The following is a 15,976-nucleotide window of genomic DNA, read 5'->3' on the forward strand; positions in this document are numbered from 1 at the left end:
GCCTTCAACATGCATTACATCTCTTTGTCAAGAAAACAAAAATTGTCACTATTGCATCAATATGCAACCTCATGAGAGTAAAGATTGAAACAGCAGTTTCATCTTCCTTGGATCCACATACTTGGCAACAGTAGTCAGGAGATCAGAAGACGTATTGGCCTGAGAAAGTCTGCAGTCAGAGTATTGACGAGCAATTATGTCAACTTAAAGACAAAGGTGGGTCTTATTTAGGCCATGGTCTTGCAGTGTATCTGTGAACTGGACAATGATTAAGGATGACAAAAGAACTGAAGCCTTTGAGTTCTGATGCTGGAAAAGATTATTGAATGACTCCTGGACTACTAAGACAACAACAAGCAGATATATTTTACAGAAGCAGCAGATGGAATGTCCCTTACAGGCAAAGATGACAAAGCTTCCTCTCACGTACTGTGGGCATTTTGCTAGGAGAGGCTTTTCCTTGGAAAGTGACGTTGTGTTTGGAAATGTAGGGGGGAAACATAAGAGAGGAATACCCTCAACCAGACGGATAGGTACAGTAAGTGCAGCAGTGGACTCAAGGGTGTTGTGGAATGAAGATGCCACAGAACAGGACAGGATTCAGATCTGTTGTTCACAGCGTCACTGAACTCGAGGACACCTAAGATCTACTGATTTGTTCGCATGAAGATTCTACCTTAGGACATCAACTATGATAGTATTTGTCTTCCCAAAATAAATATGGGAACGGGGTGCAGGGAGATTGTATACCAATGAAAGTATTTTTCTTTCGCTTTTCAAAGACAGGAGTGAAATGGGGGGAGGGGTAGCTAGGGAGAAAAGTGGAACAATGCATGAATGGAAATCCAAAATCTCTGTAAATGTTCATTAAAATTAATAACAAAGTTTAAAATAAATATGTTTTCTTTTTCCACTGCTATTACTAAGCAGCTTCTTAAACATTCTTATTTGCTGCTGTATTGCTATCTTATACAGCAGCTGAGACCTTCTTGATGATATACAACAACACAACAACTATTTAGGTATAAATCATGCTGAGAGAAGACACTGATAATTTTTTGAAGTATTAAGTATTAATTTTACATAGACTTTTCGGTTACACCTTTTTCTTTTCATTTATATACTGTTGTCGCTATGTGTAATTGAATTGGAACTGACTCATAGCTGAGCCTTCAGCGGGTTTTCAGAGACAGTAAATTACTTGTGAGGAGATAGTCTGTGTTACTCCAACAGAGGAGTTGGTGGATCTGAACCATGAACCTTTGATTTGGGAACACAACTTTTAACCACCGGAGCTTCCTTATTATATATGTGTGTGCGTATGTATGTGTAGGTACATGTATGTATACTTATCAATCAATCATGTTGTGTGCATATACATTTGCATACACACAATCTTAATCTAAATTAGATTTAGCTTATTCCATCTATAAAGAAAGAAAAAAATTTTGGCTAAAAAATAAATCAAATATCCTGCTCATTATCGTTGAGTTGATACTGCCTCATAGCTGTTCTTCCATCGAGTTTTCAGAGACTGTAAATGGTAGACGAGAAGATTGCTCATCTTTCTTCCCCAGAGTAACTGGCGGAGTCAAACCACCTGCCTGTCAGTTACTACTTGGCAATCCTACTCTTTATTCTTAAGTAAAATATAGCTGCTTAAGTATTTGTAAAATATAATTAGCTAATTTTATCATTCATGTAGTTCCACTAAAAACTAAGTATCCCATTATCAAAATATTGTTTCATTTTGTTCTATGTTTTTCTTTCTATTTAGCTCAAGGACACAAAATCCGCAGATCAGAAAACAACACTGCTTCATTTTCTGGTGGAAATATGTGAGGAGAAGTACCCAGATATCCTGAATTTTGTGGATGAGTTGCAACATTTGGACAAAGCTAGTAAAGGTTTGTGAATTTATGGACAATAATTTATTTGAGCCTTTATTATCTATAGATAGAAAATAATGCTTTTTATATAAAATCACAACTTTGTCACAGTATGTTTTAAGCTGATTATCTAATTTAATTTATAAAAATATAAAGGCTATAGATATTCATTTTAGGGAAGTGTTTGTATTGGAGCTATTTGTTTAATTTGGCTAGCTAATGAAGTCTTACACTATAAAGTATCTTATTTTGTGATTACAACCTTTTCCATATCTGTCAAGCCAAACTCTATTGTGAACACCTTCTCTCCAGTGGCCAGGTACTCTTCTGATTCCTTGTCATCTGTAGAGCACTGAGGGACTATTATGTATCTGGTCCTAGCGTGAAAGATCAGTTCCTCCTTTTGCCTTATTTCCAGATCTAACCCTTACAGCCAGACCATTGTATTGCATTTCAACCATACTTACTTATTATTGCTGTCGAGTTAGAGCAGACTTATATCTGACCCTCCCCTGGGTTTCTGAGTCCTTAAATCACCTAAGAGGAGATTGGTCATCTTATTCCTGCAGAACTACTGGTGGCTGTGGACCACTAGGGAGACACGACCTTTGGGTTAGCCACACAGTTCCTTACAGCTTTGCCACCAGCAGACAGCACACTGCCAGAAATTCCACTCACTTCTTCTCAATACACATATTTCTAAGTAGTTTTCCGCCTCTCCTATCAATGCAAATGAGAGAATAAAGCATCTTTCAAAACCTGTGGCTTATCTGTAAGTTCATGACCATGGTTCGGACATATTACTAAGAGAAATCAGTCCCTGGAAAAGGACATTACTTGGAAATCAAGAGGAATAACGTATGTAAGCTCTTCAATAGGAGTAATTGACACTTAGTACAGCAATTACCTAGAGCCCAGCCGAATGTGTGAGGACGGTGTAGAGTTGGGCAGGACTTTGTTACGTTGTACACAGGACTGCTGTGAGTTTGGAACTGACTCAGTAGCCCTTAACCATGCCCACATTTTGTTTATAGCCCTAGCGCCATAGCGCATTGGGTGTTGGTCGGCTACTGAAGTAAGCAGTTTGAATCCACCAGTCCACTCCATGGAGGATAGATGAGTCATCTCCTCCTGTAAAGACTGACGATCTTAGAAACCTGATGGAGGCGTTATGGCGATAGAATGTGGGTTTTGCTTTGGTGTTTTCATTTATGTATTCTGGGGAGAAAAGAGAACTCTGATGGTGAATCCCTTAGCGAGTTGAGCTACTAACCCTGAAGCCATGCAGTTCAATCTACCCAGGGCTCCATCGGAGAAAATGGGCAATCCTTTCCTGTGTGATTTACAGGCTCCTATATAACCTGCTGAAGGTCCAGCTGTGAATCCATTCCCACTCCACAGAAATGAATCAGACGGCTTTGTGGTTTATAATGTGGAGGAATTTAAAAAGATTGTTTGGTTTACACAGCTAACTTATCCTTATGTTTGGTTGTGGATTTTTTGCTTAAATTTGTTACAAGTATATATTATTTTTTTAAAAAATTTGTTGGTTTGTATGTAATAATTCATTTCACATTATGTTTCTTTCACTGTGTTTTCTGTAATCTTTCATTAACTGCCTCTGAAAACCTGCTGGAGGGTCAGCTGTGGGTCATTTCTGACTCGATGGTACACAACAACTATATTTCCACAACAACTATATTTCATACCACTAGTCACTATTGAAATGTCTTTTAGAAAAAAATGCATTTGAAAGTGAGAAGTCTATCATCACTTTAATTCTTAAAATTCTGCAAAATTAAAGAGTTCCCCTCCCTCTTTATTATTATGGTAAGTGAATGTGGTTCCTTAAATTAAAACATGAAATGCATTTATCATTGTCAGTTTTTTTCTTTTTGTATAAACTGGATATTGTAGTACTTTATTTGCACAGATGTTTGTGATTGGATGTATTACTTTTGAAGCTATGTGTGTTCTGTACTGCATGTTGAAAAAAAAATCTTGGAAAATTTTTATCTTGGATTTTTAGAACAAATATAACCTTTTAAGTTTATTTATTTTTTTATTCTACTTTTCTTATCATGCTAAGTACCTTATTGTGCCATTCTATTACCTTACAAATTCTTTTTTAGAAGAAAAAAAAATTCTAATATCAGGAGTAGTTGCATTGCCAACCCAAAGGCAGACGGTTAAAATCCACCAGCTGCTCCATGAGAGAAAGATAGGCGATCTCCTCCTGTGTGACTTCAAGCCTCTGAAAGCCTTTTGGAGAGTTAGCTAGGAATTAGATATGACTCAAAAGCACATAACAATAGCTGTAGGTGCTTTAATATAATTTAAGAAGGAACACACAGCAGATTTCTTTCTTACATTAAACTACTTATGGCAAAAATGACAGAATTGCATAGAGGGAAAGCATTAAAAATAACTCATCAATATAAGGAAGCAATATATGCACAAATATGATGATATAGAATTGAAAATAGTTGTTCTTGATGGACTATAACCCTTACGAAATGATGGGATACAGTGACTTATGAAGAGTGATTCCACTTGGCCTTGAAAGGCATTGGAACTTTTTCATAGTGGGGGCGAGGATTAATGAGTAGTTAATAGTCTGTATCAACATTAGATCTTTGGCAGTAATTACATCAGTGCAAGCATCTTTTTAGTGATGATTTGCATCTTGGACCAGTTCATCCTCTTTCATAGTTGTTCAGTGGCTGAACAGTAAGCTGGAACATGCTTCTCCTTCAGACATCAATTTTTCTGTTGAATTTATTTTCTTGCAGTCTTTGATGTAAATCAAATTTTTAAATACCATTTGTTTAATTACACTTAAAATACTCTAGCCACACTACAGGTTTTTTCTGTCTTAAAATATTTAACTTTCATAAGGCAGGCAGACTTGTAATTTGGCAGTTAGATTCTCTAGTTTTCATTGTGGATGTTTCTGTGGGACATTCTCAGGCCTTGAGGGTATTTCGTTTCCATCTGTTATAGCAGAGGCACATATTCTGTATGGGTCAGCAGATACTGCTAATGTGTTTCACAGAGAGCAACCAACTTTGTATCTGAAAAAGAAAGCCTGTACTTGAGATTTTTTTTATAGTGTAGGTAATAGTTGTACATAATATTTTATGATTATACTCTTAATAAATGAGGTTTTAGACAAATAAAAAAGTTTTGTGTTAAATATGTTGGTTTCTTTAGGAGAATCTTAGCACTCTTATATATCATCATTTAAATGTTTAGACATTTGAAATGACCTCAAGTGAGCTATCACATAAATTTTTAAAAAATAAATATCTTTGTTTTTGAAATATAACTAATCTTGGTTATTAGTTACTTCTCAATCAGCAGGGGAACCTTTTACTGCAACTAATGAGCTTACCCATATGACAATTTTCAAAAATCTACTTCATTAGAGCTACTGCTTTTCTAAAAGATAATGGCTTACTGCTTTTCTGTGTATTTCAGTGAAAATATTTTGGGTCATTATTGTACTTCTGTGTACCCTTTACCCTCGTGTTATTTCTTTCTTTTATGACCTTGAAAGGGATGAATTCATTTCCCCTTGTCATGAGGAGTTGGAGTCAACCAGATAGCAGCATGTTAGAATTTGGAAACAGTTGAAATTACTTGATTCTAATCTAATTCTAATTGATGAAGATTTTTATTACTTCACAATAACCTACTTAATTATTAAGCCGGAATGCTATTTTATGAAAAAGTTAAAAAGGTTACTTTTTTAATATAGTGAAAAGCCAAGAAATGCTGGTAGTGTCACATTCTTTGTCCCTGACTTTTTCAGGATGATCACTACCTCGATAGTCCACTCTGAATTCTAGACCAGCCATTTCATCACTCCTTCATTTAACACATATTTGTTGAGTATGTATTTTTGTTAGAAACTATGCCCTCATCTTACTGCTGATGTAAAACAGTGTTTCTGTGTCTTAATGAGTCACAGTGTTTCATTCTATCACACACCTGGCTTGCGTCCATTAGCTCCTCCCTCTTACCTACAGTTTGTTTCATTTTCTTTCCCTCTTCTATATAACATCTAAACTGTTATTGCTCTTAGTACCAGATATTAACCCTTCTCCCTTTGTTCTCCCTCCTTGCAGCTTCTCTTTAAGCTATCTTTTCAATTCTCTAGGATTTACATGTCACCATTATGCTTCTGACTTAGAAATTTATATCCTGTATTTTTCTTCCTAAGCTCACACTTGTAATTCCAACAGCTTTCTTGCCATCTCCATCTGTATGTGTAGTAGGTATCAGGATCGTTTTGATTCTTACACCCAGTTTTATCTACTTGAGAAAATCCTCATCTTTCTTCATTCTGATTTCCTTTCTCTCATTCATCACGTCTGTTTATAGCCCTCAGCACTTCAGCTTAGAGCTATGTGGTGGGTTCTGTCTACTTTAATGCTACAAGAGGTGACAGCTGTGTCCTAGAATGTTGTCTAGTTCTCTCCAAATGATTTAAGCAAATGTCTTCTTACTTTTAGTGTGTTGTTCTGGGACTTTATGGGAATCCTGCTTAAATTAATTTGTATTTCCTTCGTTTCTTGATGATTAACTAATAATTTTTGTAGAAAATCCTTACACTATTATTGAAGAACTGTTATCTGTATATACCAAATGATATTTCTGTCTCTGATGGGAATGGAATTAACTTACTGAGAAATGATTATAATGTTGTGTTGTATTGACTAGATTCCATGATTGTCCCTGTCTAATTCTGTCACTTTTCTCAGCCTGTGGTTTATTGTTTAAAATAGCTTTCCTATCCATCGACTGACTTTGACTTTGCCACATGGCTTGGCGGGTGCATTCAGAAAGGGTATATTGATCTATCCACAAAGGGGATTGGCTAGTCTTGTCATTAAACTGAATAGATTGAACAGTACAATTTCAGAATCTCACCACCAACAATAAAGAAGCAGAGTGTTCAGTATGACAGAGTTCTGGGCCTGCTACCCTGGAAGCAGAGGTTGGACATTTCCCCCAAGCTTATTGGAGCACTTGGCAGGAGCATGCTGGACTTGACAGAAATGAGATACTTTGTAATACTATCCTAATGCCAAAAGGCTGAAGGGCCTGTGAGCGCACTTCAGACACTGTCTTCACTGAGAAATTGCATCCTGTCTGTGTGAGGAGGGTTCTGTGTTGTCTGTGCACTACTGCAATGGATTTCAGTCTCAGTAGAGTAGTGAAGTTGATGTTGGAATGAGTAGAAAGAGATGCAGGGCATGGGGAACATGTCTAACTGCATGGGACTTGACTGTTGTGGATGCTGTGGGTGGGATGAGTTCCCCTTAGTGGAGTTCCTAGAGGTCAGATATGGCTGTCCCTAGGCCACCTTTGCTCTTTGCGCACAGCCTCTATATTTTTAGCTTTCAGGAGCATTCTTTGATATCTTACATTTTATTTTTCTCCTCTATTTTATAAACCTCATTCTGCTTTTAAGATCTTATTTGTTAGCTTTTAGTTTGAAATTCTTGGATCTGACCCAAATATTTATCTGGTCAAATACATCTCCTAGTTTCCAGTTCCTCCTGCCTTTCCAACTTTTTATGAGAAATGCCTTACTAAAAACCAAATGTTTGTCTGTATTCACCTACTGTGAGCTCTTAGAACGCTTAATTTCCAGATGGCTGCCACCCAGAAACTGCATAATATTTGAAAATTTCAAATTCGTCTGTTATAACAAGCAGATAATGTTTTTTAAAGGCTTCCATTAATCTCCTCATGGCATAACCTTCCAAAAATACCTATTAAAATTTATTAGAGTTTGATTTCTCTTTGAGTGATTCAGTGTTCGTTTTGATGTCAATGCACTTTATATTTTTAAGCATAAATTTAAATACATGCAAGTATTTATTGTACAACAGAATTAGCAACATGCTATCATTATGTTTGTTGGAGCCATTATATTATGGAGGCTAAAGATTCGGCCTCATTGTTGTGGAATTTAAATAATACAGTTGGTTTTTCAGATCAATTGTTAGATAGAGTTTTATAAAAATATATACTAGTGTATGATTCTACTGACATAGTGAACTAAAGTGGCAGGGCCCATTGTTTGGGATAGAGACATTTATTAAATGATATAATAAATTTACGTTTAAAACTTAGTTTTACGAGGTAACCGTATCGTTACCAAATCATTCTCTTTGAATAATTAATGAAAAGCTTAAAAAAGTGTTCTAACTAAAGTCATTGATTCGTTTGTTTATAGTTCCTTGGTTTTAGGATAAAGAAGCCTCTTCTCAATTATTTCTACTTTATGAGATTGATAGGAGAAACTGTTTAAGACATGCTGTTTTGGATACTGTTGTTCTTATGTGCCAGCATGTCAAAACTGACTCCTAGCTTACCCTTCACAGCAGGGTTTCAAAGGCTGTAAATCACATGGAAGATGATTGCCCATCCTTTTTCCCTTGGAGTCTCTAGTGCATTTGAACCATCTACCTTTGGCTTAGCAGAGCTGTGCCTTAAAACTAGGCCGCCAGAGTCACCATTATTAAAGCTAGTTTAGGTATTCCCTATTATTTTATCTAGAACTATCATAGGTCCTCCTACAAACTGAATTGCTGCATGATTTTGTTGTTTGTTGTTGTTATGTGCCATCAAGTTGCCTGCAACTCATAACGCCCTTATGCACCACAGCTCTGAAGCCTGCACTGTCCTGAGCTAGTCTCACTGTCTCCGACATATTTACCCCCATTGTTCCAGTAAATGTATGAATCCATCTCACCCGCGACTTCCTCTTCTGAATAAAACCCACTGTCATCAAGTCAATTCAAACGAATAGTATCTCTGTAGGACCCAGTGGACCCGAATTAGCAAGTAGCTAATAAAAGCTGTGATTATGGATTAGTTGTTGAACTTTTCCACAGAGGAGGTGTGGATAGATGATTTTACCTTTTTTTTTAATCCAACAAAAGTTATGAAAACCCTTATTCTAGCTGCATAGCACTGGTTCTACAGATACTGAAGTTGTAAGTCATGTCAGGAAAACGAGGCCCTAACTCTTACCATGTCTCAAAAATCTATAATCATCATCAGAAGAATTTTAAAGTGATTTTTAATATGATGAGATCCTGATACAGTAAAAGCTATATTTATTTTTAAAATGTGAGTCATGTGTAGATTTACGTAAACATACCACAAAGGTAGTATTTATATAAAATTTTACATTCAACAGATGCACTTTTTTTTAATTAGCTTTTTAAAAAATTTTGATTTTATTATTTTGTGTGTGTGTGTCATCAAATAGGATGTGACTGTTAGAGGAGGAGATTGTCCCTCCTTCTCCAGCAGAGCATCTAGTGGATTCGAACTGCACAGCGCTGGGATTGCAATGCAGGTTCTTGCTACTATGCCACCAGAGCTCCCTAGATGCACACTTTTAACACTAAAGAGTGTAATGCTATATAACTAGATGATTCATAAAGGAATTACAAGATTTATGTATAATATTTATAATATACTATAAGCATAGTGTACCGTTAAAAGACCAGATGGTCCAGGTTGTCTGATGAACCGCATTTTACTTAACTCCTAGCCCCTTATATCTAGAGTTATTTCTATAGCATTACATTAGAAGTCTAAATTGAAGGCTTGGAGGTTTTGATGGTAAGCATGCTGTAGTCCTGCATGTAAAGCAAAGCAGGACGTTGGTATAGAAAGTGCATGAACAAAACCATGAAAGGGATTAAGGAGTTTATAGACTGACATTAAAGTGTGGAGGAGCTACTTGCTGTTAAAAATTACTATTTTTTAAATACTGAGCTTGGAACATTTCCCAAGACTCTGCCATTTGAGTTGATAGATGAGGAAGAAGAAGAAAACCAAGTCAGGAGGACTTCTGTATCTTTTCGTAGGTTAGGTGGATGGAAGTGGTGCCAATGCAGCATTAATCTTTTCGAGAAGCTAACTGTTTACAGTGTTTACAGCTTTTTGGCCAGATACCGATTTGAAATAGCAATTCAGTCACTTCTGCCCGCGTCACTTGTGAGCCATAGCTAACATCAGTAACCGGCCAGGACCACAAGTGATGGCCACGGGCTGAGAACGCTCTTGTTCTCCTGCTTGTCCAGCAGGATTTACTGCCCCTCTCCTTTACACCCTAAGTGGAAATTACAAATACAGTAGGTATTTTCCAGAATTCACAATAAGAACCTTTTGAAAAATAACTTAATGAAGCAAATATGTATACTATTCAGAAACAAAATAGGATATTTAACAAACCTGTTTATGACGTTCTGTTGGATCATGTTACTCCCAAAATTTACATGTAACCCATACAAAGAAGAGGCAAAGAAATGGTCATAGACTGCAGATGGTTATTTTAGACACTCTAATTTATTGTTATTTATGGTGTGTCCCTTTTGTATATTTTGTCTCCATTACTATATGTAGCAGCACCTTCGTCTTTGAGATTCTGAAAAAGGAAATTATACTGACGAGTACATATGGAAAACATTTATCACTAAATTGAAGAGCAGTTTCAAGTGTTTATTGATGAGCTCATGAAATATTCCTTATAGCATTATATGAAAATACTAGATCATCTAAGATTTTATATGTTGTTGTTGTTGTTATGTGCCGTCGAGTCGTTTCCGACTCATAGCGACCCTATGCACAACAGCCCTAAACCCTGCTCTATCCTGCGCCAACCACACCGCCTCTGACACACCCATCCTGATTACACCAGTCACCGAATCAATCCATCTCATAGAGGGTCTTCCCCTCCTGCGTTGTCCCTCAACCCTCCCCAAGTATGATGTCCCTCTCCGAGGACCCGTCCCTCCTGGCAACATGTCCAAAGTATGTCAGACGAAGCCCCAGAATCCTTGCCTCCAAGGAGTAGCTTGGTTTAATCCTCTCCAAGATAAATCTGTTTGTTTTCCTGGCAGTCCAGGGTACATTCAGTACCCTTCTCCAGCACCACAGCTCAAAAGCATCCACTCTCCTTCTGTCCTCCCTAGTCATTGTCCAACTCTCTGATGCATAACAAGCGATTGCAAATACCATGGCCTGTATCAGGCGCACCTTAGTCTCCAGAGAGACACTGTTGCTCCTGAGTACTTTAGACAGGTCCCTAACGGCAGACTTTCCCATCGCGATACGCTTTTTGAGATTGTTCACAGCTTCAGTTTGCTCAGCTCCACAGTCAACACTCTTGGCACCAGCAGTCAGGAAATCTTCGTCATCCATCCTGACGCTGCCAATTGGTCCAGTGGTGAGAATCTTTGTCTTCTTGACATTGAGCCTCAGTCCATACTGAAGGCTGCAGTCCTTGACCCTTCGCAGCAAGATTTTAAGGCTTTTTTACATAGGTCGTTGGTAATTACTTTCTTCTCTCTCTCTCCAGCAAACAGTTTTAATATGCAAAAATTCAAGTGTAATCCAAATTGAATTATAGGTACATAGTGCTACAGAAGAGGTTGTGGTTAAGAATGCAAATGTTGAAGCTATACAAAATTCAAACCCGGCTCTGGTGTTTACTAGACGCTGAGCCGTAGACAAGGTATATATTCTCTGTGGACCTCAGTTTTCTTATCTGTGAAATGGAGATTGTAAAACAATATTTAATTTGTTAGATATTTCTAAAACTAGAAGTGTCTTATGAGCACTGCATAAACATTCTATACAGCTCATGTAGTTATAGTTGTTGTTATTCTTAAATGATTTTATCTAGTTGATCTGCTTCTGCCTATTCTGTCAGTAACTATACAGGTAAACCTGAGTGTCTAAGTAAGAAATTGTTGTAAAATTTTAATACATACTTACAAGTTATTTCAACAGATCCTAATTGTACTTCTTTTAAAATTAGCAAGCTTTTGAAATTCTGAAAGCATGAAGAATTTTTTTAAATTATTTATAGCAAAATTTTCTTTTTCTAAACTTTCAAGAATATACATAACATGCATAGTGAAAGGTGCACAAACCACAACTGTGCAGTTAGATGTGTTTTCATAAAATCAACATAGTAGCAAATGGTTTCTATTTTCCCTTCTCTGCTTCACACCAGTATTCTTAATTTTGTTTCATATTCTCAACTCTGACATAAAGTTTCTTTTTTAAAAAGCTTTACTATTTTCTAAGTCACTTGTGGCTGACAACTGGTCTCCAGTAACTGTAAGGGTATTTTTTTTTTCCTGATGATATTTATATATAGCTTAAGAACTTGTTTACCAGCCCAGAATTATTAAATGCCATATGGAAATATTAATGATTGCATTTAGAGTAAGTGATATTTTATAAAAAATATCTAAAATGTGAAACCATCACATTTGTAGGAAAATGTAAAGAAAATATGGTCTTGGATAATCTGCTCTCTTGAAGAGATCAACTTTAGATAGAGATGACTATGTGATCAGTAGTGAAACTCTTTAGTCATGTAAATAAATATTTCTTTCACTTTAATGGTATTTTCTTAGCAACTGTTTACCAACTCCTTATTTTAAAGGAAAAAAGAACTGGTGCTCATTAATCATTTCTTTAATATTTTTGAACCTATAAGAAAATAACTTTTTTAATACCTTTATTAAGCTCACAAGGTGGAATACTCTAAGGATTGGATTTGATTGACAGAATACAAAATAACATTGATTTAATAAGATGCTTTCATCCATTTTTTCTGCACTAGCCATCTATTGCATATCTTTTCTTTCTCAGACACTGTTTTAGAAATGAGTTAAACAGTGAACACAAAAATGTCTGTTCCCTTGATTCTTACATTTTAAGTGAGAGACATGGTATATTAATATCAAAAGAAGTCCATTTAGGCTGCATCTGATAGTTAACCCTAGAATACCAGAGCAAGCTGGTTTTTTATGATTTGTGTCCCTTCTCCCCTCTTTTTAAATGAATTAAGTAGTCAGAGAAAGCCTCAGAAAACTTTTGAGCAAAAATATACTGGAGATGAAAAATGTGAGTAATTGGGGAAGCACATTTCATGCGTAAGGAAGAGCCAATACATAGGCGTGGGAACTAGAGCTAAGGGAGCAATGAACGCAATGGGACATAAGGTCAGAAAGGGAACAGGAGTCAAGTCCTGTGGGCCTTATTGATCATTGTAAAGCTTTTATCATTATTCAGTGGTGGAAAATCACTGGAGGGTTTTGAAGAGAACAATCTGTTGGAATAAAAGTCTAGTAGAGGAATAGTGGCAAGAAGCAGTTTTCTACTTTGATGCTATTATGATAATTCAGAGAAGGTGTGATGCTAATGGCTTAGATTGGTAGAAGAGGTAACAAAGGTAGCTAGAAATATTCAGGAAATGGATGCATTTTGAAGCTGGGACTAATTTATGAGGTGAATGCATATGCAGAATATGGGAAAAGAGAGGAGTCATACTCCAACGATCAAGCCTTAACAGTTGCAGAAGGGGAGTAACATTAGTTTGGGGAACTGATTTAGGGAAGAAGATAAGGTGTTCTCATTTTAAAATAAGACGTTTAAGAGGCCTATTATATTCAAGAAAAGATATCCAAATGCATTTAGAATTTAGGAGAAAGATTTAGGCTGGAGAAAATAATTGAGTTTGTTTCAGATCTAGGATATCCAGTATAGCATTTTTAAAGTTGATATGGTCTCCTGGAGCCATCCATGAAAACTAATCTCATGATCTGAGAGTCAATCTCTTTTACATTTGAACCTCAAATTGGCATTTGAACTACAGACTTCACAGTTAACTTCCTGACATGTTACACTCCATGCCACCTGGGCTCCCTTACAATTTACAGAGATCCTGTTCAATACAGTTACACACCATTTCCTTAAGTATGCTCACAAAACCATTGTCCTTTGAAAACTTCACAAAACCATTGTCCTTTGAAAGCTTACTGAATATTGTTATTAACACCTCAGTTACAGATTTCTTTTGTTTAGTATGTACCTTGTTCTTGTGCATCTTATTTTTTAGAAAGGCATTCCTACATTCTTACAGATTACATGATTTTTCTATTGGATGGATTATTCTAGTATCACTTTCAGCATGAAATACTGCTTTCTGAAACAATTCTCGTGATTGATTTTAGATCAGACCATTATTTTCCATAGATATTTCACTGAAGGTTTTCAATATTAGATCACCATACCCTTCTTCCAAACTTCTTAGTTTGATAGCATCCTTTAACTATCACATAAGTGGTAGCTATGCATGATGTATAGTGGACAGGAATTACCGGGTTAGGAGGGGCTGGTCTTTGTAGAAGGATGTGATGATTAGAAACGTGGAAACTTAATGTAGGAGAAGAACATCCTCAATGAAATGGATTGACACAGTGACTGTAACAGTATAATAGACAGTGAGGATGACACCAGATAGGGCTAGGTTCATATCTGTTGTGTGTCAGGTCACTATGAGTCGCAGTCAGCTCAAAGGAGCATAGCAACAGCAATGTGCATGTAAGGTGAGGATTTTACCACTAAGCCACCTTTTATAGTTTTGCTTCTTTCTTGCCAGAGTAGGTTAACTGGTACAACAGAATGACTAGAGACCTTGACTGGCTTTACTCAGAATTTCCCAAGGAGCTCTGGTGACCTAGTTGTGAGAAGCTCACTGACATTCCAAAGGGACCCAGGTTCAAATCCATGAGGTGCTCCTTGGGAAAAGGGTGGGTGTTACCTTCCTATGTGATTTACTGCCTCTGAGAACCAGCTGGTGGGACAGCTCTTGAGTTGGTTCTGACTCTACAACACACAACGTCTTTTCCTCCATCTATCCTCTCTTCTTTCCAGGTTCCATGGCAAATACAGAAATTTAATTTGCAATGTGATTGGAAAAGCAAGCAAACAAAGCTAAAACCAAAATAAATAACACTTTGCAAATAAAACTCAGAACGGGAAGTCATTGATGTTGAGTTATTAGTGACTCCTACTGAACTACTAGAAGTGGGTTTCTGTGACTTTAAATCACGCAGGAGATGTATCTTCTTTCTCATGAGTTCCTGCTCATAAATTAGAATGGTCAGAGTGATACTTCCTCTGGATTAGCAGCACAGCCCCTATGGACTATGCCACCAGAGCTCCCTATTGCCAATATTAGACTAATTACTGTTGTTATGCACCATGGAGTTGGATCTCACTCAGGGCTGACCCTTCAGCTGGTTTTCAAGGACTTTAAGTCACACAGGAGAAAATGGCCCATCTTTCTTTCTCCCATGGATGGAGCAGCTGGTAGATTTACCCAGCAACATGCTTTTGGGCTAGCAGCTCAACTCAAATTATGTGATTTCATCAGTGGTCCTTCCCATGAGAAGGAAGAAAAGCTGAGTAGAGGGAAATATAGGGACTTGATTAATGTGATTGGCTGTGCTTTGGACATTCTTTTTTTTTTTCTCTAAGGATTCTGGGGCTTCGTCTGACATACTTTGGACATGTTGCCAGGAGGGACGAGTCCTTGGAGAGGGACATCATGCTTGGGAGGGTGGAGGGACAGCGCAGGAGGGGAAGACCCTCTATGAGATGGATTGATTCGGTGACTGGGGTAATCGGGATGGGTGTGTCAGAGGCGGTGCGGTTGGCGCAGGATAGAGCAGGGTTTAGGGCTGTTGTGCATAGGGTCGCTATGAGTCGGAAACGACTCGACGGCACATAACAACAACAACAACAACAACAACTACCACCTTTGTTAGAGGAAAATTGTAATTTATTATGAATTTATGCTTTTTTGTGCAGTCTTGTTTGAGTTTTGTACTTTTTCATCATAATAAGAGGCTTTACAATGTTATTCTAGAATTTGGATTTTGTTACTGACCTTCTTATTACTCAGGGAGGGAGCTCTGGTGGCATAATCTGTTGGAAGTTAAACTGTTAACCCAAAAACAAAGCCTCTCTGGCTTGATAGAAGAAGGATGTAGAGTCTCCCTTTATACTACTTGTTGGCTCTAAAAACTCACTGGAAAGATCTAGGAATTGGCTCTGACTCAACAGCATTGAGTTGGATTGAATATTCAACTGGTGATTTTTGTTTCTTAACAGTACTATGGTTTAGTTTTACTCATTTTGTGTATCTAATTTTTATATTTAACTTGCATTTATAAAATACAGTTTTAAAAATT

The 15,976-nt window shown here is 37.0% G+C and overlaps 1 protein-coding gene across 1 annotated transcript in view; it reads left to right on the forward strand.

Moving 5' to 3' along the window:
• DIAPH3 (diaphanous-related formin 3) overlaps window positions 1-15,976 on the forward strand; it is a 740,013-nt gene that overhangs the window by 426,023 nt on the left and 298,014 nt on the right. Inside the window, exon 21 of the mRNA XM_006882733.1 lies at window positions 1,778-1,907. Coding sequence (XP_006882795.1) covers window positions 1,778-1,907 — 130 coding nt within the window. The remainder of the gene's footprint in view (window positions 1-1,777; window positions 1,908-15,976) is intronic.

Source organism: Elephantulus edwardii, unplaced genomic scaffold (genome assembly GCF_000299155.1).
Source record: "Elephantulus edwardii isolate Elephantulus edwardi_28Jun2011 unplaced genomic scaffold, EleEdw1.0 scaffold00023, whole genome shotgun sequence".
Classification (NCBI taxonomy): Eukaryota; Metazoa; Chordata; class Mammalia; order Macroscelidea; family Macroscelididae; genus Elephantulus; species Elephantulus edwardii.